This window comes from Suricata suricatta, chromosome 12 (genome assembly GCF_006229205.1).
Source record: "Suricata suricatta isolate VVHF042 chromosome 12, meerkat_22Aug2017_6uvM2_HiC, whole genome shotgun sequence".
Taxonomy (NCBI): domain Eukaryota; kingdom Metazoa; phylum Chordata; class Mammalia; order Carnivora; family Herpestidae; genus Suricata; species Suricata suricatta.
Window position 1 is genome coordinate 57,215,614 of NC_043711.1, and position 27,933 is coordinate 57,243,546.

At 44.7% G+C, this 27,933-nt stretch overlaps 1 protein-coding gene across 4 annotated transcripts in view; it reads left to right on the plus strand.

Annotated features, from left to right (window-relative positions):
- The first annotated feature begins 334 nt into the window (after window positions 1-334).
- KIAA1257 (KIAA1257 ortholog) overlaps window positions 335-27,933 on the plus strand; it is a 67,293-nt gene continuing 39,694 nt past the window's right edge. The window contains exons 1-9 of one of the 4 annotated variants that reach the window (XM_029916173.1): window positions 335-376; window positions 1,201-1,495; window positions 2,624-2,847; window positions 3,401-3,605; window positions 6,668-6,799; window positions 7,521-7,608; window positions 8,680-8,804; window positions 12,336-12,479; window positions 19,822-20,006. In XM_029916173.1, coding sequence (XP_029772033.1) covers window positions 1,222-1,495; window positions 2,624-2,847; window positions 3,401-3,605; window positions 6,668-6,799; window positions 7,521-7,608; window positions 8,680-8,804; window positions 12,336-12,479; window positions 19,822-20,006 — 1,377 coding nt within the window. In that variant the 5' untranslated portion in view covers window positions 335-376; window positions 1,201-1,221. The remainder of the gene's footprint in view (window positions 377-1,200; window positions 1,496-2,623; window positions 2,848-3,400; window positions 3,606-6,667; window positions 6,800-7,520; window positions 7,609-8,679; window positions 8,805-12,335; window positions 12,480-19,821; window positions 20,007-27,933) is intronic. The other 3 variants (XM_029916175.1, XM_029916172.1, XM_029916176.1) reach the window with 3 other exon arrangements.

Below are 27,933 nucleotides of genomic sequence, written 5' to 3' on the forward strand. Positions count from 1 at the left end.
TGGATGGATGAATGAATGAATGCAAGCTGGCAACTAGTTTCCGAATTTGCTCAACCGACTGAGCCACCCAGGTGCTCCAGCTAGTTTCCTAATTTGGATACACCTTGTCTGCACCTGGTCAGGGACCGGCGACAGAGGAGGGAGGTCCCACCTCCAGGAGCCCCGCCCCCCGAGAAGCCCCGCCCTCGGGCGATAGCCTCGCCGGTCTCCTAGCGACTGTAAACAGAATCGCGCGGCTTAACCCCGCGGGCCTCGCTGCCTGGGCGCACAGACTGCATTCTCTGAGCTTTCTCGCGTGGCTGCTGTGCAGCGGGTGTACGAGCTGGTTGACGCCACGGTCTGAGGCCAGGCTGCTGCCCAGCGCATCCCGTCGCAGGTACCGAAGGAGGTCCCCCACCACCTGCTGTCCTCTGGGCACCCCTTTCTAAGCATTAGCCCGAGTTCCTCTTCCATGGACCCTGAGCTTGTGCCCTGAGCCTGATAGGGAAAATCTGTTGTAAGATGGCCGACAGGACTAATAGGAAACTCCTGTCCCTGATGAATAAGGAAGGCGGAAGTAACGGGCTATAAATTGTTCCCTCTGCTAAAGCTCGGGCCTCAGACCACTGGAGAATGCTCTTCTCTGAGCCCACCGGTGTAACGTAAATCTCTCTTCCAAGACCTCCTAGCGCTGCTTGGTTCTTGTGCCGGATGTTCCAGATCAGATTACGGAACAGGCCCAGCATTCAGTGCCCATTCATGTCTTGCCCCCTGGGTAGTTCTTGCCATCTTTGACCTCACCAGGTGCCCGGTTCACCGGTCCCTGACTGGCAAACTCCTACTGTGCTTCGACACTGCTCACCCCGTGGCCACACAGAGTGGAAATGCCGGGTTCTTAAGGAATTGCACTCACCTGGAGCTGACACTGCAAAAGTGCCAAAGATTGACTTGTGAAAGGGGGAGGGGTTGGGGCTGGGGGAGATTAGAGACTCACGTTGGAGGAGCTGGCGTTGCTTATCATGATTAGTGGAAGCCATAGATCTCTGTGACTCGCCGTTACAAGCATCCTGTGTGCCAGACGGTGTTCCAGACCTTGGCCATTCACCCCAGTCAGGAGAAGGGAAGGGAAAGGAAGGAGGAGAAGGGTGGGTCATTTCGAAGGAGGCAGGGTTTGCCTCCTGGGAACCGGGTGGTGACCACAGTGCCTTCGTTGTCTTCCAGCTGGGAGTGCTGCGACGGTGGATGCTCCGCGGAATGTCCTTGCAGGCCTGGGAGTGGGAAGATGAGGACAGGGTGAGCATGGGGCCCATGTCCTCCATGGGCAACTTTTACCGGCCCGGCAGCGAGTGCGAGACAGAAGAGTACCTGAAGGTCAAAGCCCAAGCCCAGGAGTCCGATTCCGACCACAGGTGCAGCAGTGAGTGCTCCTATGCGGCTGCCTGCAGCTTCTGCTCTGATGTGCCCCAAGTTGTCCCCTGCAAGTTCATCATCTCGCTGGCCTTCCCAGTGACTGCTGGTAAGTGCTCGATCAGAATCCCAACACCCTCTGTAGAAGGGGGTGTGCAATTGAGCTTCTCCCAGAAGTTTAGGGCACCTGAACTCCCTCTGTTGGCTTCCCCAAGTGAGGTGGCCAGTGCCCACAGCAGAGGTCAGGAAAGAAGCTGCAATTTTAAGGGGCCCACCGTGGGCCAGCACACAAGTGGTTATGTGGGCTTCATGTGCCTAATCCTCTCCCCGACGCTAAGAAGCAGGTGGTATTATTTCTGCTTTTTGCAGATGAATACATGGGGAAGAGGTTAAGGCATGGCTTTCCCATCCCTTTATCCTTGTTGAAAACACAGATTCTCAAGATGCATTGAATCCAAACCTCTGAGTGCATAGGAACATCTGGGGGTTTTGACCACACCAGTGCTGTGTCACAAACCCAAACGATTCCCCCAGTCAGGGGCTTTGAACAGGAATCTCTCATTCTGGGTGAGCAGGTCGGTGGGTCCAGGCTGGGCTCCCCGTGGTGGCTATGCTCCTTGCGCCCCTCCACTTCCTCCCGGCCCTGGGGGTGGCCAGACACCTTCTCAGTACGGGCAGACCCAGGCACTATAAGGGGGCAAGCCCGCCATCCAAGAATTCCTCAAATCTTTGAGCACCTTTTACCTGCTAGCATTCTATTGTCCAAAAGCAGTCACATGGTTGAACCCCAAGACTAGGGGCAGAGAAAAGAACTCCACGTTTTGATACATATATATATATATTTTTTTCTACTTGTACTAACTCCCCCCAGCCCCCGAAGATTAATTTCAGCATCTCCTTTGTAGTTCTGTCCATTATTACCTCATACTTTGGATGCTATTTGGTTAGATGTATATACCTGTTTAGAATTGACCTACAGTCTTGGTGACTCGAACTGTTTTTACTGCAAGACCATGATGAGGCAGGCAAAGCGCTTCAGGTGAAAAAATGTAAGGAGACACTCCCTCTTGGAGTCGCACGCTGAATTTTGGCACCCTGCTGTCTGGTGTAAACTCTGTTCCTCTACTGGCCAGGGGGCTGGAGCTGCATCTCAGCCCCCAAGCAGGGCGAGCAGTGGGCTCTTCCTTCCTTCCTTCCTTCCAGGGAACTGTGGCGCTGGGTCTGTTTTCTCATGCAGGGTTCAAACAAGACTCCGGAAACCCGTGTCTTCTAGGTCATAGAGGAAAATACACATTTTCTGTTGAAAAACATAGGAAACAGTCTAGAATGGAGAAACCTTCAAAGTCTCGCCGTTGCTACCACGCAGAGTATTTCCTTCTGCCAGATGATGGGGAGCCTAAAAAAGTTGACGTGGTGGTGTTTCCAACGATGGCCAAATTGTTCCTGGATTCAGGAGTAAAGGTGTGTGTGTGGGTGTGTGTGTGTTTATGTATGTACATCACATATAGTGTAATACTGCACAAAGGGGGCTTTCTTTCCCTGGAACTTTCTGGGAATGCAGAATATTAGGTTCCTACCGCAGACCTACTGAATGAGAATCCTCACTCAGTGATGGATGTAATACCAATTACCTGACTTTCTATTTAGATATCTTTGTCAAGTAATTTCTTCGGTGTTTCCAAAGTTTTGGCCTGCCTGCATATATGCCCCACCCCCCACCCCACCCCTGCCTGTGGCCTGGCTCCGAGTCAGTGGAAAGGGCACTATTTGCAGGTAACTGCGTTGATTCTGGCTTTTCCGAGGAACCGGAGGTGTGACGGTGCTTGGGCTGGGACACCCATTTCCTGATGTGTGGCAGGCATTGGGGGAGAGCCAGGCACAGAAGGCAGACAGGTGGAGGGGAGCACCCAGCTTTGTTGCCTGGAAGGGTGAGGCTGGTGAGGTGAAGGTAATGGTGAGCTGCTAAGCCTCCCAGCCTTGCATGCTTCAAACCTCCTGGTGTCCTTTTACACAGACGGTGAGGCCATGGCATGAAGGGGACAAAATCTGGGTGTCATGGACCCAAACTTTTAACATCAACGTGACAAAGGAATTACTAAAGAAAATCAGTTTTCATAAAATCACCTTGAAGGTCTGGGACACTAGGGACAAAGTCTCAAGGAAAGCCAGGTATTACCGGCCAAAGACTCCTGCGTATTCAGATGACGTAGGATCTGTTGGTAAGTCGGGTATCTGTGTTTTATTTGATACCATTCCTCGAGGCATGTGGCTTCTCACTATTTACAGGATAAAAGCCAGAATTCCGTCATTTGCTGCATCTCATTTGTCCTGAACACTTGTTCCTTTGTGGACAAGCTTGGGAGTACTGCCCCTTGGAGCTGGGTCTGCGGGTGGACAGAATCCGTTGCATGTGTATTGTCTCCACCTCTACCTCTGCTACATTTCTGGACTTCCTGTCCCCAGGCAGCATGACCTGTGGGGTCCCCACCAGCCTGTCTTCTGGCCAAGTAATTGGTGTTCACTGACTAAAAAACAAACAACCCCCCCAAAACAAAAAACAAAATGAAAAACACCCACCAAGAGACAAAAGAAAAAAGTTAAAAGTCCCACGTCCCTGAGACAACCATGTTAATATTTTCATATAGACCCTCTGGATTCTTACTGGGGTAAATATTCTATGCAGGACCAGAGAGTGTCCTTTTGAGCTCACCTCAAAAGAGGGCTATGAGAGTGGAAAGATCCAGGCTTTGAAGTCAGACAGCTCAGTTCAACCTGTCCGCATCTTGACGTTGGCCATATGCCCCTGAGGCAGGATGAGGGGAGTACCTCCCCCCCCAACTCAGTAAAGAGGATGTGTGTTGTCTGTAAAGAGGAGGGTGCCTGGGTGGCTGTCGGTTAAGTGTCTGATTTTTTATTTCAGCTCAGGTAGTGATCTCAGTTCCTGGGATCGAGCCCTGCGAATGGGCTCTGGGATTCTCTCTCTCCCCTGTCTCTGCTCCTCCCTCACTTGTGCTCCTTCTCTCTATCTAAGTAAATAAACAAACATTTAAAATATTGAGCATACTAAAATGCTCCCAGTTAAATTCTCTATGGCTTTTTTTTTTTTTTTTGAGAGACAGAGACCGTGCGAGCAGGGGAAGGTCAGAGAAAGAAAAAGACACAGAATCTGAAGTAGCTAGCAGTCAGCACAGAGCCCGACGTGGGGCTGGAACCCACGAACTGTGAGATCATGACCTGAGCGGAAGCTGGATGCTCAACCAACTGAGCCACCCAGTCAGCCCTCTGTGGCCTTAATTATAAGGTGCATCCAGTTTTTAGAGACCTTAAAACGTCACGGCAGTGTGGGTCTGAGATGGCTGGAGTGCGGTCTGTAGAGGTGTTGGTCACACCAGGCAAGTGCAGTTATCCCCATTTTACAGGGAGCAAAGGAGACCCACACCTGCTTGAAGGGCACAGTAGGCCAAGATCAGAACCCATTCTCATTGTGACTAGAAAGCCTCTCCTTACTCTGGGTTTCCAGCCTGCCATCTGGAGGTGCCGTCCTGACACTGGGGGATGGGCACTTCTGACCCTTCATCTTTCACTTATATCTGGGGTTTCTTGCCCTGGCGCTGTTGGCATTTTGGTTTAGATCATTCTGTCCTGGGCTCTGTAGCAGCATCCTTGACCTTGACCTGATAGGTGCCCATTGTAGTCTCCCCATTGTGACAACCAAGAATTTCTTCAGATGTTGCCAAATGTCCCCTGGGGACAGGAGCAAAATCACCCCTGGCTGAAAATTACTGGTTTATTTTTTATCTTTATTTAAAAAATTTTAAGTGAATTTATTTATTTTTAAGTTTGTTTGTTTTGAGAGAGAGCGAGCGAGAGAGTGCATGTGCATAGTCAGGGTGGAGATAGAGAGAGGGGGAGAGAGAGAATCCTAAGCAGGCTCCATGCTGTCAGTGCAGAGCCCGATGAGGGGCAAGAACTTGCAAACTGTCAGACCATGACCTGATTGGAATTCAGAGTCAGACACTTAACCAACCGAGCCACCCAGGTGCCCCCAAGAGAATCACTGATTTATGTCTAAACTACTCACTGTAGGGTTTCTGTGTGAGCAAAGGGGATTCAAAATGACTTTTCTTGGGGTGCCTGGGTGGCTCAGAAGGTTAAAAGTGTCTGACTTTAGCTCAGGTCACAATCTCACAGTTTGTGAGTTCGAGCCCAGTGTCAGGCTCTGTGCTGACAGCTAGGAGCCTGGATCCTCCTTCGGATTCTGTGTCTCCCTCTCTCTCTTCCCCTCCCCTGCTCAAGCTCTGTCTCTCTCTCCTACAAAAAAAAAATCCAAAAAATTTTTTTGAAAAATGACGATTCTTACTTGGACCAAGGAAAGACCCACGTCTCTCAAGTGTGTGGTTCCAAACCACCTGCATTAAATGCACTTGAGTGCCTAAATGCAGATTCCAGGGCCTGCCCCAGAGCTATTGAGCCAGAATTTCTGGTAACCATCTTGCCCTCAGGCACACTCATATTGGAGCAGGGACAGTGGGGCAGGTATATCAGGTAGGCTTCCCAGAGAAGGGGCCATGGGACCTCAGTCTGGAAGGATAAATGGAATCAGCTGGCTGGAAAGGGCAGGAGGAAGGGGGCTCCAGGCCCTTCAAGGAGCGTTCTTAAAATGATAGCACCTGCCCTTCCTCAAACCCCACCCCAAGCCTGACATTCCCCCCCTCATAAGCAGTATATATTCACTTTGTAAAACAGTTTAGAAATGGACTAGCATAAGGGAGAAAAAATAAAACAAAATCACATGATGCCCAACCAAAGGCAGTCGTTGCCCACATTTCCCTGTGCATTTATATGTTAAGTACAACATTTTGATGAACACATCTGGTGTACATGTTGTCTTAAGTCCTGCCTTTTTTTTTTTTTTCACTTGAAAAGCTATCTTCTTGAAACTCTTGTTTCTTGGTAGGGCAGAAATGGCATGAGAGGTTAGGCTCATGTTAAAAGAGGGTAGGAAATTGATGTGGGTGAAATAGGGCAAGTGGGAGTAACTACACGTGCAGCGTGATGATTAAATGGAAACACAAGTCAACTCCTTAATGGTCTTGTTTGGAAGAAGCACTTGCTGGATGAGGTTTGGATTACCTGGTAGTTTGAAGGTGCCCCCTCGGGGCAGGGGACCCGCCTCTCTTGTCCCCTGCTCCATGTGTAGCACTAGAACAGTGCTGTATACACAGAATGTGTCCAGTAAGTATTCCTGATTGATCAACTCAGTGATTCTTCTGCATTCTAGACGAAGTAAAACAGCTGGTGTTAAGTCAGAGAACATTGTGTGAACAGGGTGCACACCTCAGAGAGGGCCGGAGCCAGGAGCACGTGCCAGGAAAAGCAGAGAAGGCAGGAAAACGCGTGAAGACCTTGCATGGTGAGTGGCATTGACCTCCGTGGACAGACTGAGCCAAGGGCGAGGTCCCGGAACGGGCGCGGGTGCACTGGCTCCTGCCGGTGCTGCTTCGACCAGGAAGCAAACACTGTGCTCCGGGCAGGAGTTGCCTTCTGTCATTGATCCTTTTCCTTGTTTTTTTTTTTTTTTTTGTTGTTGTTGTTGTTGTTGTTGTTGTTGCTCTGGATTCCTAATCTTGTATTCTGAGATTATTGTGTCGCCACATGCACTTTCCTATTTACTTTAGAACTTTGCATCAGCTCCATGCATGGTGACTACATAATATTGCAGCTGCTGGTAGCAGTAGAATTTTCTTAACTGTTCCCTGTGGGTGGGTACTTAGGGATCCTGGGAGTGTTTTCGGTATTATCTGATGGAAATGGTGCTGAAGCAGGCAACCAAATAGATAATAGTTTGCCTCTCTTTCTTTCCTTCTTTCCTCCCTTTCCACCCCTCCCACCCTGCCAAACCGTGGCATGTTATATAAAAAATTGGAAGCCTTGTCTTGCCTCCATTTGCCCAAATAATTGTAATTACTTCTACATTTGCTCACTTACTCATTTATTATTAACCAGTCTTTTTACTGAATGCCCACCAGCAAGTCCTCTGCCTGGTGACTGGCATTGTAAAATGGGTAAAGGGCCCCCATTTCTTAATGAGCCAGAGTGGAACAAGAAGTCCATTTGCTAATAAATATTATCAGATCCTCATGCAGCAGAGCCTGAAGCTTTTTCCGAGAATTGTGAGGAATATGAAAAGGCACTCAGAATGGATGATCTTGGCACAGTTCGGTAAGAATGGATCCACGTTATTTTGGGAGTGGGTGTGCAGCCCCCTCTTGTACTGGCCCTATAAACTGCTGCCAAGAGTTAGGTGGATTTTTAGTAACTTCAGTTAAGTCAGAGCTCATACAATCCAGGTGAAATTAAAGGAATGCTTGTGTTTGAGTGTAAACATGCACTATACTCTTGCGTGTGTTCACTCTGTGAGGTGGTGGTATTATCTCCATTGTCTTCACAACATAACAGACTGGTGGTAAAGTGATTTGCACAAAGCTTTAAAATGGGAATTTTTGGAATCTTGGGAGTGTTTATAAAGCCAGAACCCCAGCCCATACCTTTGGACACCAAGTCCACAGCCTTTCCTGCTGAATGCAGTTGCTCTTGGAGCCTAAGAAGGATCTGGAGAAGGAGATTCCTTGATTGCTGTGGGGACCAAGCGTAGAGTGGAGGCCCAGCTGGTGGCTTGGGAGAATAGGACGGAGAGAATCCAAGAGACCAGGTTATTTAAAAATCTTTATTTTTTTTTTTTAAATTGGGGGTTTTTTTTTGCATTGAATTTATGCATTGATTTGGGAAGAATTGACATTTTTATAATTGTGAAGTTCTCCCATCCATGATCATAGTATATCTTTTCACCTAATTCAGTTCCCCCTTTATGACTTTTAATAGAATTACATTTTTTTCTTCCGATAGATGTTGGATAATTCCTATAAGTGAGTTCCTTGATGTTTTTAGAGTTTGGTTGCTTTTATAAAAAACACACTATTTTCTGTAATGTTTCTAGTTGCTTAGAAATTGATAGTACAAGTGTGGTCCATAGAGCAACAGCATCAGCAGTATTGGGAACCTGTTAAAAATGTAGAATGTCAGGTCCACTCCAAGCTTATTGAACCCTAACCTGCCTTTTATTTAAGAGCATTTTCAGGTGATTCATGTGCACACTGAAATTTAAGAAGTATTGGTTAGACAAATACAATATCATTTAAAAAGAATCTCACATTTGGTCTAGTAAATAGATTCTTAGGTCTGGTCCCTGATTATTTTCACCTTCATTTATTTTTCCCTTTGTGAACTTTCTAGATTGAGTATTTTAAGAGAACCAACTGTTTGTTTGGGAGCTGCAACTGGGATGGAGATGAAGGAATTAACGGAGAGATCATCATTTAGCAGTTTAACAAACGTATTAGAAAAGCCAAAATTTCAAAGTAAGTTAGGATGGGATTTTGGAATTTTATAATATAACTAGACTTGGAAGAATTATGATATTTTTTAAATTTTAGAGCATGAGTGCCCATGAGCAAGGGGAGGCGCAGAGGGTAAGAGAGAAAATCTTAAGCAGCCTTCATGCCCAGCATGGAGCCCAACATGGGGCTTGATCCCACGACGCTGGGATCATGACCCAAGCCAAAATCAAGAATTAGACGCTCATCTGACTGAGCTAACCAGGTGCCTGGGATTATGAAACATTTCAAATTCAGAATACTTCAGAAAGATTCCTTGATACCTGACCACATGGGACTCAAAAGTAAAAGAATACTACATACACATTCAACTTACCATTCTATCTCCCCTTAACCAGCCGTCCCTACCACCATTCGATCCATTCCACCCCACCTCATCCCATTCACTTACCTGCATGATCCCACCCATCCACACTGCAGCCCTTTCTACTCCACCAATGTTCCTGTGCTCCTGACTCTCAGCATTGTGAACATGGGGAGCATGAAAATCTCGGGGTCATGGAAATAATCTTGGAAGATGAGAAGTTACCTCTTCTGGTGGAGTAAGGAAAATAGCACACCAGGTTACAGGGGCTGCTCATGCAGAAGCTTATAATCTGAGTGACAGACAAGATGCAAGGGTCGTCAGAAGCCCCTAAATGGACCGACTTCTTCATTCTTGACCTTGTTCTCCTCACTAGTTTTTCAGTAAGCAGTTGGGTTTCTAGCATGATGTGGAGTATCCTAGAGCTGGTGCGCTGGCTGCCTCCTGGGATGGCCTATTCCTGTTTGTTCAACTGTGGCAGCTACAAATCATTTCCTTAACTCTATCAGTTAATCTGCTTTTCCTGGTTCGAGTTGACCACTCGGGGGAAGTGCAGCTGGGGGAAGTGGCTGCCTGAGTTGGCTCTCTGCCACGTGTCGGAAACAGTTGCTCATGTTCCTATTTTGAAGGCTTTAAAAGACTGATCAACACTTTTAGATCTGAACACCTTCAACTCTGAGTTTTCTCTTTTTCAGATTAAAGAGGCTTGCTTAAAAAAAATTTTTTTTTAATGCCTACTCATTTTTGAGAGACAGAGACTGAGCATGAGCAGGGGAGGGGCAGACAGAGGGAAACACAGAATCTGAAGCAGACTCCAGGCTCCCAGCTGTTAGCACAGAGCCTGATGTGGACCTCGAACCCAGTAACTGTGAGATCATGACATGAGCCAAAGTTGGACTGCTTAACCAACTGAGCCACCCAGGTATCCCTAAACCTTGCTTTTGAAAAATATTCTTGAAGCATTGGTATGCGCTTCTCACACCATCTTTTTTATTTTGTAAAAGATAGGAAAGTACACGGAAAAAGACAACACCTTTCTCGAGAAAGACAAGTTTACAGATACAGTTTGTCTCCTTTACACCCTGTGTGTTTAAGAAGCACACATACCCTATCCCACAGAGAAATTGGTGTGACCCTTCCCTGCCACCCTATTCTTCCTGACACGTTCATACACCATTGCGTTGTTTTGTTTTTGTGAGTTATAGACATGACTTCATACTGTACATACTTTCCTGAAACTTGCTCTTTGCAGTCAGCTTGACTCTTCAGATATTCGTGTCCATATATGTAAGTCCAGTTCCTTCCTCGTAACTTCTATAGAATACCCCGTTAGATAGACATGCCATCCTTCACCCATGCAGTCCCCACTGGGATGTGAGTTATCTCCTGTCTCCGGCCGTGATCAGTGCTGTGACGGCGAGCCCTCTTGTGTGGGTCTCCGTGTGCACATGCCAGAGCGTGTAGGGCATTTGCCCAGAGGGACCACAGGGCGTGGGAAACACACCTTGGCCCCTCAGGAGGTATTCTGGTTTATTACGCTCTGCGTCATATCAGTGTGCCCTCCGCACAAAAGTCCTGAGAATTCCTTTTCCATGTCATCAGCCGTGCTTGACGCACTCAGGGCCTACTTCCTGATTCCTATGGGGGTTGATGAGATCATCTCCTAGGCTTCTTTAGTCACTGTCTTAGGTGATTCGGCTATTGCTATTTCTTATTTTTCTGTTGGGTTTTGTGTTTTTTCCTACTGATCTGTAAGCTTCATTTTTGACACCGTCTGGATAAGCAGGCTTGGTCTGATAGGTGCACTTTAATCATCACAGGTGGGGGGCTGTAACTTTTCCTGTTACTCTGTGTATTCGGTCTTGTTTTGCACAGCCTGTATTTGACTCTTCCTTCCTCGTTTGTACTTTCGGTAACACTTAAGAAATCCTTTCTTGAGTACCTGGGTGGCTCAGTTGGTTAAATGGCCGACTTCAGCTCAGATCGTGATCTCATGGTTCGTGAGTTTGAGCCCCACGTCAGCCTCTGACAACTTTGGATTCTGTGTCACTGTACATCTCTGCTCCTCCCCTGCTCACATTCTGTCTCTTTCAAAAATGAATAAACATTGGAGGAAAAAAATCCTTTCTCATCCAGATGTCAGTAGCATCTCCTCTGTATTCGCTGAATGATTTTGAAGTTTTTGTTTTCCACCGTGAGTCTGCAATTCATTTTGCATATGGCATGAGATGCGTGATAATTTCATTTGCCTCCAAATGGATAGTCGATGTAATTAACCGATGAATCCATCCTCTCCTGTGATCTGAAATGCCACCTCTGACATCTATTAAGTCTCTCTATGCTTGCAGATGTATTTCTGGGCTTTCTAAGTTCTGTTCCCTTGGTCATTACATCACAGAACAAATAACTCATGGTTTTAATTACCATAGATCTAGATGTCTTACTGTCTCCTTCTTAATCCCTGCATCTGAGCTTGGCACAGAGCCGAGTATCTCGTGTACCTTTGCTCACTTACTTTCTCAACACCCTACAAGGGAGACGCTATTGCTCCTGTTCTATAGATGAGGTGATTGAAGCTCAGAATTGTTAAGGAGGAGGAGACCCGGTTCTGGAACTTTGGTCGTTCAACTCTGAAGCCCAAACCTCAGCCCTACACTGTGGTCAGGGGCTGCCTTGGGGCAGAACTTTGATATGTGGTGGTTTGTGGCCATCCTCCAACCTTAGCCCCCTTCTGCCCATGTTCTTGGGTAGGGGTGGCAGGGAGGTCACATTCTTCCTGTATCTACATTTAGACGCCTCTTCTGGTTGCTGGGGAAGGGCGGCACAGAGGACAGCCTCTGCCTTCAAGGATATTCCAGAACCTTCCTTCTTCTTTTTTAAATGTTTATTTTTGAGAGAGAGAGAGAGAGAGAGAGAAACAGAGCAGGAGCAGGGGTTGGGGGCAGAGGGAGGGAGGCACAGAATCCAGAGCAGGCTCCAGGCTCTGAGCTGTGAGCACCGAACCCAACACAGGGCTCACACCCACGAACTGTGAGATCATGTCTTGAACTGTAGTCAGACACTTAGATAACTCAGCCACCCTAGTGCCCCTATTCCAGAACCGTTCTGACTCTGCAGCATGTCAGGATTCTCATACGGTAGCTTGGCTATGAGCTCCTCTTAACACTGATTTCCTTCCTTCGATTTTACAGATAAACAGAAAGAGTCAGAGGTGAGAAAGAACCCCCAGAGGAGAAAGAAGAAATCTCGAGGGGAAGACAGTGACTTCAAGGGGGCAGGAGACGGGAAGCACGGAGTCGTCTCTACGGAGCTGGTGCTGATGCCACTCCTCGCAGGTAGCTATGTCTGCTCTCAGCAGTTCTGAGCTGTCTGGTCACACATGGCTAGAATGTCCCTAAACTTGCACTGACTAAGCCTCTTCCTCTCCCACCTACTTCCATGCTCACAGCCACTTCAGCAAATTGGAGGCGAGTGTCTCCATTAGACAGAGGAGGAAAAAGAGGCGCAGAGAGGTCGGTAGGGTTGTCTGAGATCACACAGCAAGTAAAGGTGAGGCCAGGATTGGAACTCGGTCTGATTCCAAAGTCCTAAGAAACTTGTGAGAATCATTGTCCTGATTTTGTTTGCTAAATAGGATGCTGCTTTTAAGAAACGCTTTTCTGCAGAGTTTTACAGAAACATCTTGTAAAGGAAATAAGGAAGGGGAGCCAGTATTTCTGGCCCATCATTTACTGTTCATGGCAAACTCTGGTCCTCCCCGTGAACTTGTAGAGGTGGTGTGGGAGTTGCTACCCTTTATTCTGTGAGGAATCCAAACTCTGAGAAGGCAAATCAACCTCCCTGAGGTCACAGAACTCAGTGGAGAAACAGGTATTTTGTTCTTTTGCTTTGTAAGATCTATCACAGTTTAGAAATGAGGCTTTCTACGGTTTCACAAATAATAAATAGTAGGTGTGTTGTATCCATAGGTTGTGATCATGTAAAGCTCAGAATATATTTTGGTTAAAATTATGTGACTTCGTTTTTGAAATAGTAACACGGGGGGAATCCTCTTTTTAGAGAAAATCATTTCAAGCCTATTTCATTGTAAACTTTTTTGGTGGTCAGGGTTAACGTGCGCCCTCTACTGGCCAATCTGCAGAAATTTTAGGTTTCTGTCTTGGGATGGTACCCATCTTTTCATCTCTTTGGGGTTCTACCTCCTAAGATCAGTATTGAGTGCTTGGAAAATCATATCATAAACTCTTGGGTTGATATTGATACAATTTGAAGAAATACCTTTAATTTTTTTAGTTTTCACCTTTATTTAAAAAATTTTTTAATGTTTATTTTTGAGAGAGAGTGTGTGAGTGTGTGTGTGTGTGTGTGTGTGTGTGTGTGTGTGTGAGAGTGAGAGAGAGAGTGAATGGAGTTGGGGGGAGGACATAGAATCTGAAGCAGGCTCCAGGCTCTGAGCTATCAGCACAGAGCCCAATGGGGGGCTCGAACTCCTGCACTGGGAGATCATGCCCTGAGCCAGTACTGGATGTTTAACCCACTGAGCCACCCAGGCACCCCTAGTTTTCACCTTTTGTAAAAATAGTTTATTGTCAAGTTAGTTTCCATATAACACCTAGTGCTCTTCCCCACAAGTGCCCTCCTCCAATATCACCACCTCCCTTCCTCTTCCCCCTCCCCCTTCAACCCTCGGTTCATTTTCAGTATTCAGTAGTCTCTCAGGTTTTGTGTCCCTCTCTCTCTCCCCAACTCTCTTTCCCCCTTCCCTTCCCCATGGTCCTCCATTAGGTTTCTCCTGTTCTTCTGTTAGACCTATGAGTGCAAACATATGGTGTTTGTCCTTCTCTGCCTGACTTATTTCGCTTAGCATGACACCCTCCAGGTCCATCCACATTGCTACAAATGGCCAAATTTCATTCTTTCTCATTGCCATGTAATACTCCATTGTGTGTATATATATCACATCTTCTTGATCACTTATCAGGTGATGGACATTTAGGCTCTTTCCATGATTTGGCTATTGTAGAAAGTGCCGCTATGAACATTGGGGTACATGTGCTTCTATGTGTCAGCACTTCTGTATCCCTTGGGTAAATCCCCAGTGGGTCGTAGGGGAATTCTACTGATAGTTTTTTGAGGAACCTCCACACTGTTTTCCAGAGCGGCTGCACCAGTTTACATTCCCACTAACAGTGTAGGAGGGTGCCCGTCTCTCCACACCCTCGCCAGCATCTATAGTCTCTTGATTTGTTCATTTTAGTCACTCTGACCGGTGTGAGGTGATATCTCAGTGTGGTTTTGATTTGTGTTTCCCTGATGATGAGTGATGCTGAGCATCGTTTCATGTGCCTGTTTGCCATCTGGATGTCCTCTTTGGAGGTGTCTGTTCAGGTCTTCTGCCCATTTCTTCACTGGGTTATTTGTTTTTTGGGTGTGGAGTTTGATGAGTTCCTTGTAGATTTTGGATACTAGCCCTTTATCCGATATGCCATTTGCAACTATCTTTTCCCATTCTGTCTGTTGCCTATTAGTTTTCTTGATTGTTTCCTTTGCAGTGCAGAAGCTTTTTATCTTGCTGAGTTCCCAGTGGTTCATTTTTGTTCTTGATTCCCTTACCTTTGGGGATGTGTCGAGTAGGAAATTGCTGTGGTTGGGGTCAAGGAGGTTGTTTCCTACTTTCTCCTCTAGGGTTTTTATGGTTTCCTGTCTCACATTCAGGACCTTCAGCCATTTTGAGTTTATTTTTGTGTGTGGTGTAAGAAAGTGGTCTAGTTTCATTCTTCTGCATGTTGCTGTCCAGTTCTCCCAGCACCACCTGCTAAAGAGGCTCTCTTTTTCCCATCGGATACTCTTTCCTGCTTTGTCAAAAATTAATTGGTCGTACATTTTTGGGCCCAGTTCTGGGTTCTCTACTCTATTCCATTGGTCTATGTGTCTGTTTTTGTGCCACCTAGTTTTCACTTTTAAGTGGATTTTTGAAAATCAGCTTTCACCTAAAGTTGGGCTTTTCAGGCTGTTTTAGCTTTCCCACTGCTTTGGAATCTTTTCTAGAGAAGTGACTTTTCAGAGACTCTTTTTGACTGTGCTCCAGGAGGACCCGGCCTCCTGCCTGGTGGCCACATGCTCCTGCTTGGCACAGATATCTCTGGGGGAATGCTCTGTGTGCTGAGTCCCCAAGAGAAACCAGTGCCTGTAGGTGAGTGAGCTCCAGGTGATTGCTGACTTTGGATTGGGCTTGACTTTGCTTTTTAATTTTGCTGAGAGGAGAAGGAGAAGCTCAGATGGTCTTGATCTGCCTGGTGTGACTTCCCAGCAGGGTGAAGCCGACAAGTGCCTGCCTGCCTCCCCACCCCCAGCCTGTGCCGTCTTGGCTGTGTAGTGGGGCGGTTACTCCAAGAGTGCGGGTGACCATCCTGCTTTGAATCCTGGCTCAGTCACCAGCCAGCCAATTGCCCACACTCTGAGTCCTTCAATGCTGTGTCCTCATCTGTAGAAGAGGGGTGATAATTCCCCTCCCCAGAGAGCTGCGGTAAGGATCCTGTGAGATACCATGTGTTAACCGCTCAGCAGGGCATCTTGCACACAGCAGGGCATGGGTTGCTGGGACACTTGGGGGGGCTGGATGCAAGGAAGACAGCAAGATAAACCTCCTCCCTTATACCAATGTCATGGCTTATGGTCATAAACTGACAATGACCTTGACATGGTAGGCCAATTATATGGGTTTTCTAAATTTTTTAAAAAGTGTATTTATTTTGAGAGAGAGAGAGCACAAGTGGGGTAGGGACAGAGAGAGGAAGAGAGAGAGAATCCCAAGCAGGCTCCACACTGTCAGTGCAGAGCCCAATGTGGGGCTCAAACTCCCGCACCGTGAGATCCTGACCTGACCCGACGTCAAGAGCCACCACAGGTGCCCCTGCATGTTTGTTTCTGCCATAAAATAATAGCACAAGATTATTCCAAAGCCAGCATGATCATTTTTGGTAATCATCCTCAATTTCAAATTAGGCCATAGGCCTCCCTCAGTGATGAACTCTGGTTGGCTAGTAACACATTAAGATTCTAGAAAGATCCTGTGTTTGGAATGAACTCTTACTTTTCCTGCATAGCGGAGGGGCCAAGAGGAGCTGGGCCAGGGACGTGGGTTCTGCCACTTACTGGCCAAGAGACCTCAGACGGCATCTTAACATTTCTGGGCCTCAGTTTCTCCATCTACAAAACAGATGCGATAGCAACAGCACAGGGCTGTTCTGAGGATTAAATGGCATTAAAGCACGTTCGCACTGTGCAGCGTCCGTTCCCCTGCTCCTTTTCTCTCCTCAGCCTGGGCATGTGCCCCCCCCCCCCGCCCCCGCTGCCATGAGGAGGGATGCTTGCTAACTGTCCCACAACACACAGGGCGGTCCCCACAACATAGAATTACAGTGTCCGTGATTTCAAGGTTGAGAAATCCTACCCCGGGAATATGGCTCTCCCTTCCCTAAATTTCTGAGTGATGACTTGAGGGCTTGTTGGCACTGGAGATTTCTTCTAAACTGGGCAGTGTTTTCTATGAAGAGGCTTGTAGAGTTCTAGAATGCAGATCGTAATTAGTTATGGCCTTCATGAGTCAGCTCGTTTGGAGAGAGAGATGTGGGAGCATGGAGGGTTGATCCCCAGAGCCGTATGCGGCCCCACGAGGCCCATGGTCCTGGCTGGTGCAGTGGCCACACATGCTAAGCCCATGACTCGTTTCGGAAGTGACTACTCTTCTTTCTTTACTCTCTTTTTTTAATGTTTATTTTTTAGGAAGGGGGAGGGGCGACAAGAGAGGGAGACGGAGCCAGAGGATCTGAAACCGGCTCTGTGCTGATGGCAGAGGGACCAACGCGGGGCTCAGACTCATGCACCGTGAGATCATGATCTGAGCCCAAATCAGAAGCTTAACTGACAGCCGCCTAGAGCTCCTGGAAGGGACTATTCTTTCTGAGTGTGAATGACTGGGTTTTTGTGCACCCTGGAAATACACTTACAAGTGTTGCAATAGAACTGACTAGAAGTGAGCACCCACTGTGTGCCAGGTGGTCTCCCTGACCCCTTCACATACATGAGCCCTCTTGACCCTCGTCGCTCTGAGAAAGCTGGGATCGATGCTCGTTTGGTACATGAGGAAATACAAATACAAGTACCCGTGTAACACCTAGATTCACAGCTATCTATAGATACACAGCCCTGAACTCTAATTCGTCCATATTGAACTGTATTTTCTTACAACTGACCCACAAGTTAATCAACCAGCCCTATACATTCCCATTAATGTAGCTTACATACATAAAGCAAGGCACTGAAAATGCCTAGATGAGTTGTTAGACTCCATAAACATGAACGTTTGGTCCTAGCCTTTCCACTAATTGGTAATAGGATTATGCATGCAAGCTCCTGCACCGCGGTGAAAATGCCCTCTAAGTCATCAATTGACCTAAAGGAGGGGGTATCCAGCACACAAAAATGTAGCTCATAACACCTTGCTTAGCCACACCCCCATGGGATACAGCAGTGGTAAAGATTAAGCTGGCATCTGGTTCTCACTTCAAGGTCATTCTTAATTCTTTACTCCAATCCTGCACGTATCTCAAAAGGACGTCTCAATGAACTGATGACTGATCAGCCCATGATCACACATAACTGTGGTGCCATGCATTTGGTATCTTTTAATTTTTAGCAGGGGGACTTGCTAGGACTCAGCTATGACCATAAAAGTCTCGATGCAGTCACATAATTTGTAGCTGGGCTTAGTTGCTGTGCTAGGATTCCACATCCCACCAAGCAAGGTGTTATTCAGTTGATCGTTATGGGACATAAACTTCAAGCTCAGTGCTTCAACCGGACATGGGAGCGCGGGCACACGTATGTGCGCATGTACGTACACATACATACGTTAACATGTACATGCATACACTTATACAACAAACAATTAGCTTATGCCTCAAAGAGCCTCTAACTTACATGTCTCGTGACCACTGATAGTCAAATCCAGGATTTGAGCCTCAGCCTCTCTGCGTGTAAAAAAATAGTGGAGGATTTTACTTCTTCCCCTCCCTGTCCCCCACTCCTAGTATATCTCCACCTGCTAAAATGTAGGGACACCCCCCCCCGCGACGAGAAAATATGCTCACTGCTACCTGTGAGAATTCACTTGCCCCTTTCCCTAGTCGCTCCGTCACACAGCCATAGTGGAAGGTGCACCATGCTCGATTTGGCTCCGATGGACCAGTTGGGTTCTACGTCAGTATCTGTGCTTTTCTCACCGGGCTGTAACAGTTAAAGCGGCCCTGGCCACCACAGTGGAGACGCTGGCATTACGTGCCCTGTTCTAAAATAACTGCCCAGAGGAGCACTCTCCCACAGAGCTTTCTGCAGTAATGGAAGTGTCCTATATCTGTGTTGTCCGGGCCAGTGCCTCCTTGCTATATGTGGCTACGTGAGCATTTGCAATGTGACTTATGTGATAAAGGAACTGCATTAAAATTGTATTTAAACTTAAGTAGCCACAAATGGCCAGTAGCTACTGTATTTCTTTTTTTTTTTTTTTTTTTTACATTTTATTTATTTTTGAGAGACAGAGACAGAGCATGAACAGGGGAGGGGCAGAGAGAAAGAGACACAGAATCCGAAGCAGGCTCCAGGCTCTGAGCTAGCTGTCAGCACAGAGTCCCATGCGGGGCTTGAACCCACGAACCGTGAGATCACGACCTGAGCCAAAGTTGGATGCTTAAGCTACTGAGCCACCCAGGCGCCCCAGCTACTGTATTTCAATAGCGGTTCCAAATTGCCTGAGTTTTTATTTACTTATTTATATCATTTATTAATTTTTGAGAGACAGAGAGTGAGTGGTGGAGGGGCAGAGAGGGAGACACAGAATCCAACACAGGTTCTAGGCTCTGAGCTGTTAGCACAAAGCCCAACGTGGGGCTTGAATTCTCGGACTGTGAGGTCATGACTGAGCTGAAGTCCGACTGAGTCACCCAGGTGTGCCCCCCCCCCTTTTTTTTTTTTTTGCGGGGAAGGGGGTTAACATTTAGTGCCTGAGATGTTTTTTAAAACCCTAGTGTAGGGGCGCCTGAGTCGCTCAGTCGGTTAAACGTCCAACTTTGGCTCAGGTCATGATCTCGTGGTTTGTGGGTTTGGGCCCTGAGTCAGTCTCTGTGCTGACAGCTGGCTCAGAGCCTGGAGCCTGTCTTCAGATTCTGTGTTTCCCTCTCTCTCTGACCCTCCCCTGCTCACGCTGTTTCTCTCTCTCTCAAAAATAAATTAAAAAAAAAACATTAAAAATAAAAAACAAAATAAAATAAACTCTAGTGTAGAGGCTATGTCCCAGACCAAGTAAATGAGACTGCTTGACGGTACCATCCAAGAACCAGTATTCCTGTAGATGATTCAGGAAATGCTGATATTACAAGATGATCATCAAGATTAAATCCCAATGAGTAAATTCTCTTGGGAGACTTAGGGGACCCCAGTTTGAGAAACTAATGTATACTGTGCTGCCAGTAGGTGTTTTCCAATTCTATTTGTTTCTTTTAAGTTTTCTTCTTTTAGTTGTCATTTATTATTGGCTCTTATCAGTTGGCCGGATCCCTCTGTTCTTGTGTCAGAGCTATCAGGAGTAACAGTCTAACGCCATGTGTATGTCTCCCCTAGGATGGCAAACTGTCGTGAGTGGTGGCTGTCAGAAGTCTGCCAGCATTTTAGACTGTTTTTTGAGTTTTAAAACAGAAGTTCCTATCATGACTGAGGAGCAGAAGCAGGATTTAAACCCTCTGACCATAAAGATCAAGTGTGTTTCCTGCCTTCCATCACAACCGGTGCCAATCCATGAACTAGAGGTAAGAATGAGCCAGAAAAACCAACTTGAGGGCTCCTTTTTCCCCATCCAGTTGCCCATTACGTGTCCTCTCTAATTCCCCACCATGGCCTTACGTGAGGTGTATCATCATTTAGGATCTCATAGCAAGATATGAGAGAGATTAGGTTCCTGGGATTAGGGCTACCAATTCTTGATGTCTCCCACTGCACCACAGGTGTCCTTCAAGTGCAGGTAGTGACCCCCCCGCCCCCGCCCGGCTTCAGAATACAGCAGCAGCCCTCACCTAGATGCTCACTCATCTTGAGCCAATCTAGTTTACCACTGATGTTTATCCTGGGAGTTCCCTTTTCCTTTCCTGGTAGGATCCTTGTTTCCTGGATTCTGTCTTCTCTTGATTTGTTTGCTCTCTGGTTTTGCTGGAACACATCTTCCTGTAGGTTCTTGAGAACAGGTTAATGAGAGGTGCTTGTTTTGAGGTCTCATGTTCTGAAAATATCTTTATTCTACCCTTACACCTGATTGATACTTTATCTAGGTATAGAATTCTTATTTTCCTTCAGAGTTTTGAAGACATTATTCCGTCATCTTTTATGTTCCATTTGAACCTTTGTATGTGCTTTGTAAGTTTTTTTTAAAAATTTAGAATCTTCTTTTTGTCTTCTGAAACTGATTAATTATGTATCTTAGCTTGGGGCATATCCATATACATATCCATGTATTATGCTTCCATTTTGAAACAAAATTTCAGAGCAAGTTGCAAAGGTAGTACAGAGAGATCCTATGTAGCCTTTGCCCAGCTTTTTTTTTCATGTTTATTATTTATTTTTGAGACACAGAGAGAGAATGAGAATGAGAACAAGTGGGAGAAGGGCAGAGAGAGAGGGAGACACAGAATCTGAAGCAGGCTCTAGGCTCTGAGCTGTCAGCAGAGTCTGATGAGGGGCTTGAACCTACGAACTGTGAGATCATGACCTGAGCTGAAGTTGGATGCTTAACCAACTGAGTCACTCAGGTGCCTCTGCCCAGTTTTTTCCCCAGTGGTTATATCTTATATAAGTATAATGTAATGTCAAAATTAGTGTATTGATAAATGTGTGCGTGGTTCTATGCCATTTTATCTTTTGTGTAGATTTTTGTAACTGTCATTGCACTGAAGATACAGAACTACTCCATCACCACAAATATCTCTCATGCTTCCCCTTTATAGTCACAACTAACTTCATAACCTCCCACCAACCCTAACCACTAATATATTTTCCATCTCTATAATTTTGTCAATTTGAGGATGTTATTTTTGTGGATTGAATTGTGTCTCCTCAGAAAGAAATGTTGAACACCTAACTGCCAGCAACTACCATTTTAATACTAGTTTTCTGTTTCTTTGTTTTCTTTTCTTGCCTTCCAGTAGGTTACCTGAAAACTTTCTAGAACTCTATTTTATCTACTGCATTTTTGAATGTATATTTTTATACAGGTTTTTCGTGGTTACCACAGGAATTACATTATGCATATTTAGCTTATCACAGCCTACTGCTATCAACATATTTCCAATTTGAGTGAAATGTAGAAACCTTACCTTCTATCACATCTATTTACCCTATCTTATTTATGACTGTCTTAAATATTTCCTCTACAGAGACTGAGAACCACATCAGATGATGTTATGCTTTTTTTTTTTTTTAATTCAAGTTAGTCAACCTACAGTGTAGTATTGGTTTCAGGAGTAGAACCCAGTGATTCATCACTTACGTGTTACACCCAGTGTTCATCCCAACAAGGACTTAATGCCCATCACCCATTTAGCCCATCCCCCTGCCCACCTCCCCTCTGGCAATCCCCAGTCTGTTCTCTGTATTTAAGAGTCTCCTATAGTTTGCCTCTCTCTCTGTTATCTTATTTTTCCTTCCATTCCCCTATGTTTGTCTGTGTTCCTTAAATTCCACATCTGAGTGAAATGACGTGATATTTGTCTTTCTCTGCCTGACTTACTTTGCTTAGCGTATAATATACTCTAACTCTATCCACATCGTTGCAAATGGAATATTTCCTTCTTTTTGATGCTGAATAGTATTCCGTTGTATGTATATACATACCACAAGATGACATACTTTTTGATTCAATATGGAACATAATTTAGAAAACTCAAGAGGAGATGAAAGTGTATTGTATTTACCTAAAGATTTGCTCTTTCTAGTATTCTTTTTTATGTGATCTATCTTGGAGAATGTGCTATGTGCACTCGAAAAGAAGGTCAATTTTCTATCTTCAGGATGCAGAGTTCTAAATATATCTATCAGTTCCATCTGTTCCAATGTGTCGTTCAGGTCCATTGTTTCCTTAGTGATTTTCTGTCTGGTTGATCTATCCATTGCTGTCAGTGGCGTATTAAAGTCCCCTGCAATTAGCACATTTTTGTCAATAAGATTGTTTCTTTCTGTGATTAATTGTTTTATGTATTTGGACGCTCCTGAATTTGGCACATAGATATTTATAATTGTTAGCTCTTCCTGATGGAGAGATCCTGTAATTATTATATAATGTCCTTCTTCATCTCTTGTTACTGCCTTTACTTTAAAGTCCAGTTTGTCTAATATTCTTTTTTCCTTTTTGACATTCCAAGATTTAAAAATAATTATTTCTGTTTCAAGAACTTCCTTTAGTAATTCTTTTAGGGTTGATCCACTAACAACAAATTCTCTTAGTTTCTCTTTGAGCGTGTCTTTATTTTTCCTCTATTCCTGAAGGCTAACTTCACTTGATTCAGAATCTGGGTTGACTGGTTAGAATCTTTGCTTTTCTTTTGAGTTTGAAAAAAGTTGTGCCACTTCCTTTCAATCTGTATGCTTTTTGCTAAGAAAGCAACTGTCATTTGAATTGTCACCAGTAGGCTGGGTAGCATTTATCTCTTGCAGATTTCAACTTTTTTTTTCTTTGTGTCTGGTTTTCCGAAGTTTGACTATGATTATGACTTAGTATGGATTTCTTTGGATTTATCCAATGGGTTCACTCCATTTGTGGAAATTTTAGGCTTACATCTTTTGCCAAACTTGGGGAAACTTCAGCCATTCTTTCTTCTTTTCTTTTAAAATTTTTATTTAAATTCTAGTTAACATACAGTGCAGTATTGGTTTCAGGAGTAGAATTCAGTGATCACTTACGTACAATACCCAGCGCTCATCATAATTAGTGCCCTCCTTAATAGCCATCACCCATCTAACCTACCGTCCCACCTCCCTCCATCACCCTTCAGTTCTCTATCTTTAAAAGTCTCTTATAGTTTGTTTCCCTCTCTTTCTTCCCCTGTCCCGTAAGTCCATCTGTTTTCTTTCTTAATTTCCACATATGAATGAAATCATATGGTATTTGTCTTTCTCTGACTTATTTCACAAGGCACAATATACTGTAGCTCCATCCATGTTGTTGCAAATGAAAATATTTCATTTTTTTTGATAAGTGAGTGATATTCCATTATATATGTACACCACATCTTTTTTTATCCATTCATTAGTTGATGGAGATTTGGGCTGCATAGTATGGTTATTGTTAATAACACTGCTATAAACATTGGGGGGTTGCAGGTGCCCCTTCATTCTGCATTTTTGTATTCTTTGGGTAAATACCTAGTAGAGCAATTGCTAGGTCTCTTGTGTAGTTCTCTTTAATTTTTTAAGGAACCTCATACTGTTCTCCTGAGGGGCTGCACCAGTTTGCATTCCCACCAACAGTGCAAGAGGACTCCCCTTTCTCTGCATCCTCACCATTTTGTTTCTTGTGTTGTTAATATTAGACATTCTGACAGATTTGAGGAGGTATCTCATTGAGGTTTCGACTTGCATTTCCCTGATGATGAGTGTTGTTGAGCATGTTTTCATGTGTCTGTTAGCCATCTGGATGTCTTCTTTGGATAAATATCTATTCATATCTTTTGCCCATTTGTTTTTGATGCTGTAACAGTTGGCTTGTTTTATTTTTTTAAAGAATTTATTTATTTTTAAATTTACATCCAAGCTAGTTAGTATATAGTGCCACAATGACTTCAGGAGTAGATTCCTTAATGCCCCTTGCCCATTTAACCCATCCCCCCCCCCAGCTGTCCCCCCCACCGTGCTACAACCCCTCCAGGAACCTCTGTTTTCTATATTTAAGAGTCTCTTATGTTTTGATCCCCCTCCCTGTTTTTATATAAGTTTTGCTTCCCTTCCTGTGTGCTCATCTGTTTTGTGTCTTAAAGTCCTCAGAAGAGTGGAGTCCTATCATATTTGTCTTTCTCTAATTTTGCTTAGCATCATGTCCTCTAATTTCATCCACATAGTTGCAAATGGCAAGATTTCATTCTTTCAGATTGCTGAGTAATAATCCATTTGTGTGTGTACATATATACTAATATATACTACATCTTCTTTATCCACTTATCCATCAATGGACATTTGGGACATTTGGGCTCTTTCCATACTTGGTCTATTGTCGATAGTGCTGCTGTAAACATTTTGGTGTATGTGCCCCTTCAAAACAGCACACCTGTATCCCTTGGATAAATACGTAATAAGGCAATGCCATTGCTGGGTCATAAGATAGTTCTATTTTTAATTTTTTGAGGAACCTCCCCACTGTTTTCCAGAGTGGCTGCCCCAGTTTGCATTCCCACCAGCGGTGCAAAAGAGAGCCTCTTTCTCCGCATCATTGTCGCCAACATCTGTTGTTGCCTGAGTTGTTAACATTAGCCATTCTGATGGGTGTGAGGTGGTATCTGATCATGGTTTTGATTTGTGTGTCCCTGATGATGAGTGATGTTGAGCATTTTTTTGTGTGTCTGATGGCCATCTGGAGGTCTTCTTTGGAGAAGTGTCTATTCCTGTCTTTTGCCCATTTCTTCACTGGATTATTTGTCTTTTGGGTGTTGAGTTTTATAAATTCTTTATAGATTTTGGATACTAATCCTTTATCTGATATGTTGTTTGCAAATATCATTTCCCATTCCATCAGTTGCCTTTTAGTTTTGCTGATCTTGTGCCCATTTCTTAACTGGGTTATTTGTTTTTTTGGTGTTGAGTTTGATAAGTTCTTTATAGATTTTGGATACTAGCCCTTTATCAGATATGTTATTTGCAAATATCTCCCATTCTATAGGCTGCCTTTCCATTTTGCTGATTGTTTGTTGTACAGAAGCTTTTTACCTTGATGGGGTTCCAGTACTTCATTTTTTCTCTTGTTTCCCTTGCCCCCAGTTACCTGTCCTGTAAGAAGTTGCTATGGCCAAGGTCAAAGAGGCTGCTGCCTGTGTTCTCCTCTAGGATTTTGATGGTTTCCTGTCTCGCATTTAGGTCTTTCATCCATTTTGAATTTGGTTTTGTGTAGGATGTAAGAAAGTGGTCCAATTTCATTCTTTTGCATGTTGCTGCTAGGACTAAGATCCCACAAAATACTCAGGTTGGGAGATGAGGTGTTGGTGTAGTTTGTGCCAGTTTTCTGGGAGAGGGGCCCTGCAGTGTGGGGACTGAGGTAAGCATGACTGGGAAGGGTAGGTCTACCAAAGTTTGTGGAGGAAGGGGGCCTCAGTGTAAGCAAGATAGGCAGTGAGTGTCAAGTGATATACGGGTTCCTGCAGGTGGCTGTGTGTTTTTGCTGGGGGTGGGGGAGGGAAATGGCACCTGCCAGGTCCTTTGTTCCTGAAGGGCTCTCCCTGTGATCCCTGCCTCTCTGGGCCTTGCTTTGTGATGAGTGAATCACTCTTCCTCTTCTCTGCCGACACCTCTGGCATTTTTCAAACTGCTGCTTCTAGGCTGTATCTGCCTAGGTTGTTTGTCATGCTGTCTCTTTAAGGGCAAGAACTCTACTTCCTAATGCTTTCTGGGCTCTCTCAGGGCCAAACATACCGATTTTAAAATTCTAGATTTTAAGTCTCACAAAATTTGGCCCCTCTTTCTTTTGATGCAAAATGTTATGGGGATTTGTCTTCCCTTTGTGGGCTCCCTGGTGTGAGTCTGTTTTTTGGTCATGTCTGCTCCATTGGTTCCTTTCCCACCACATAGGGACATAGTTTGTCTCATTCCCAAACCGTGTCTTTCCTTTTCCCACCTTCTTTGTTGTGACCTCTTCTCTGTCTTAGTTGTGGGGTTTGTTCTGTTAGTCTTCCTGGCATTTTCTGGGTTATTTACACTGATGGTAGTGTTCTCTAGTTGTATCTATGAGAAGAGGTGTGTGCTTAGGGTCCTCTTACTCTGCCATCTTCCTAGCCTCCTCAAGTATCTTTCCTACAAGTCTCTTCTCTTCTCCTGGAACCCTGATGATACAAATGTGAGACCTTCTGATGTTGTCCCACAGGTCCTTGAAGCTTAGGTTACTTTTAATTTTCAGTGTTTTTTTCTCTGTGTTCAGATTGCATACTTTCTATTGATCTGTCCTCAAGGTCACATACTTGTTCTTCTGCCATCTCCATTTTGTTCTTTGGACCATCCAGCAAATGTTGAATTTCAGTTACATTTTTCAGTTCTGAAATTTCCTTTGGTTCTTTATTATTGTTTCTATTTGCTGAGATTGGTTACTTTCTGTTTGTTTCAAGAATGTTTGCAGTTACTTGTTGGAGAATGATTATAATTCTGGTCTTAAAGTTTTCATCTGATAATTCCAGTATTCATGTCATCTCGGACTTGGCATCTGTTGGTTGTCTCTCCCCTTGATAACTGGTCAACATTCCTGGTTTTTTGTATGTCAAGTAATTTTGGATTATGTCTTAGACATTTTAAATATTATGTCATGAGCCCCTGAGTCTTTTTAAAATCCTCTGGAGAATGCTGGCCTTTTTGTTTTATTAGGCAGTAACAAAAGTTAGGGTGAAGGTGTAATTTCCAATTTACTTTCTGTATCTGTGATTTTAAAGCCGGTTCAATATTCAACAGTTTTATAGTGATATTTAAGTCTGTTCTGCATGTGCACTACTCAGGGGCCAGTCTGAGACTTGTGCAGTGGTCTCTCTATAGTTCAGTTCTCAAAACGCTTGGTATGCTGCTGAAGGCCAGAGCCACACCTGCACAGTTCAGAGATAAGCCCAAGTATACACACAACTTTATGGAATCCTTTTCTTGATTTTCCTCCTATCTACACTCTCCAGTTCCTAAGGAATCCTCTTCCTGGTCTGCTGGCTTGGAAGGTGTATCTTTAGTGTTTCAACTCTAACATGCCTTTTATGGGACTTGGTCTGCTTCTGAGAATAGGTGGTGGGAAGATATGTAGAGGAAAAACAATAGTGAGGGTTTGCCACACATTTGTGCCTCACAGTTCCTTTGGTCAAAGAGGATTTCCCTGTCTTGGATTTTGAGGTATCTTTGGAGTCCTTGGCTGGCTCACTTGGTAGAGCATGCGATCTTAATCTCCAGATTGTAAGTTTAAGCCCCACATTGGGTGTATTTATTACTTAAAAATACAATTTTCAAAAAGAAAACAAACAAAAAAAGATTTTTAAATGCTGCCACTGCCATCAGATTGCTGCTTTGGAACTTGAAGTTGCAGGAGGGCAGGGCCAGGAGAGAAAAACAACAGGAGATCTTCCCCAACCTCCACTCTTTCTATCCTATGGGGGCGGGGAGGTCCCTCCTCCCATTCTTTAGAACAGAAAGAAAAGGCTTCTCTTAGAGCTCTGACTGTCAATGCCTGGTGCACAATTACGAGATTCAGGTTTCCTTGAGTACAGTCTGTGACATACAGGAAGAAAATAAAATCCAGGAAGCTCACAGCTAGGTTGGTTGTACTTTGGATTTCATCTCTGTCTGCAGTCTGCCCATTACCTTTTACTTTTCAGCAGCTCCATGCATTCTGTCTGCAGTTTTTGGTTGCATTCACTGGGAGATGCAATGTGGGATGTGCTTACTCCATTTAGCCAAATTTTAAAGTTCATCTTGACCATTTAAAGTTTTTATTCATTATTATTTTATAGATGTTCTTTTTATATT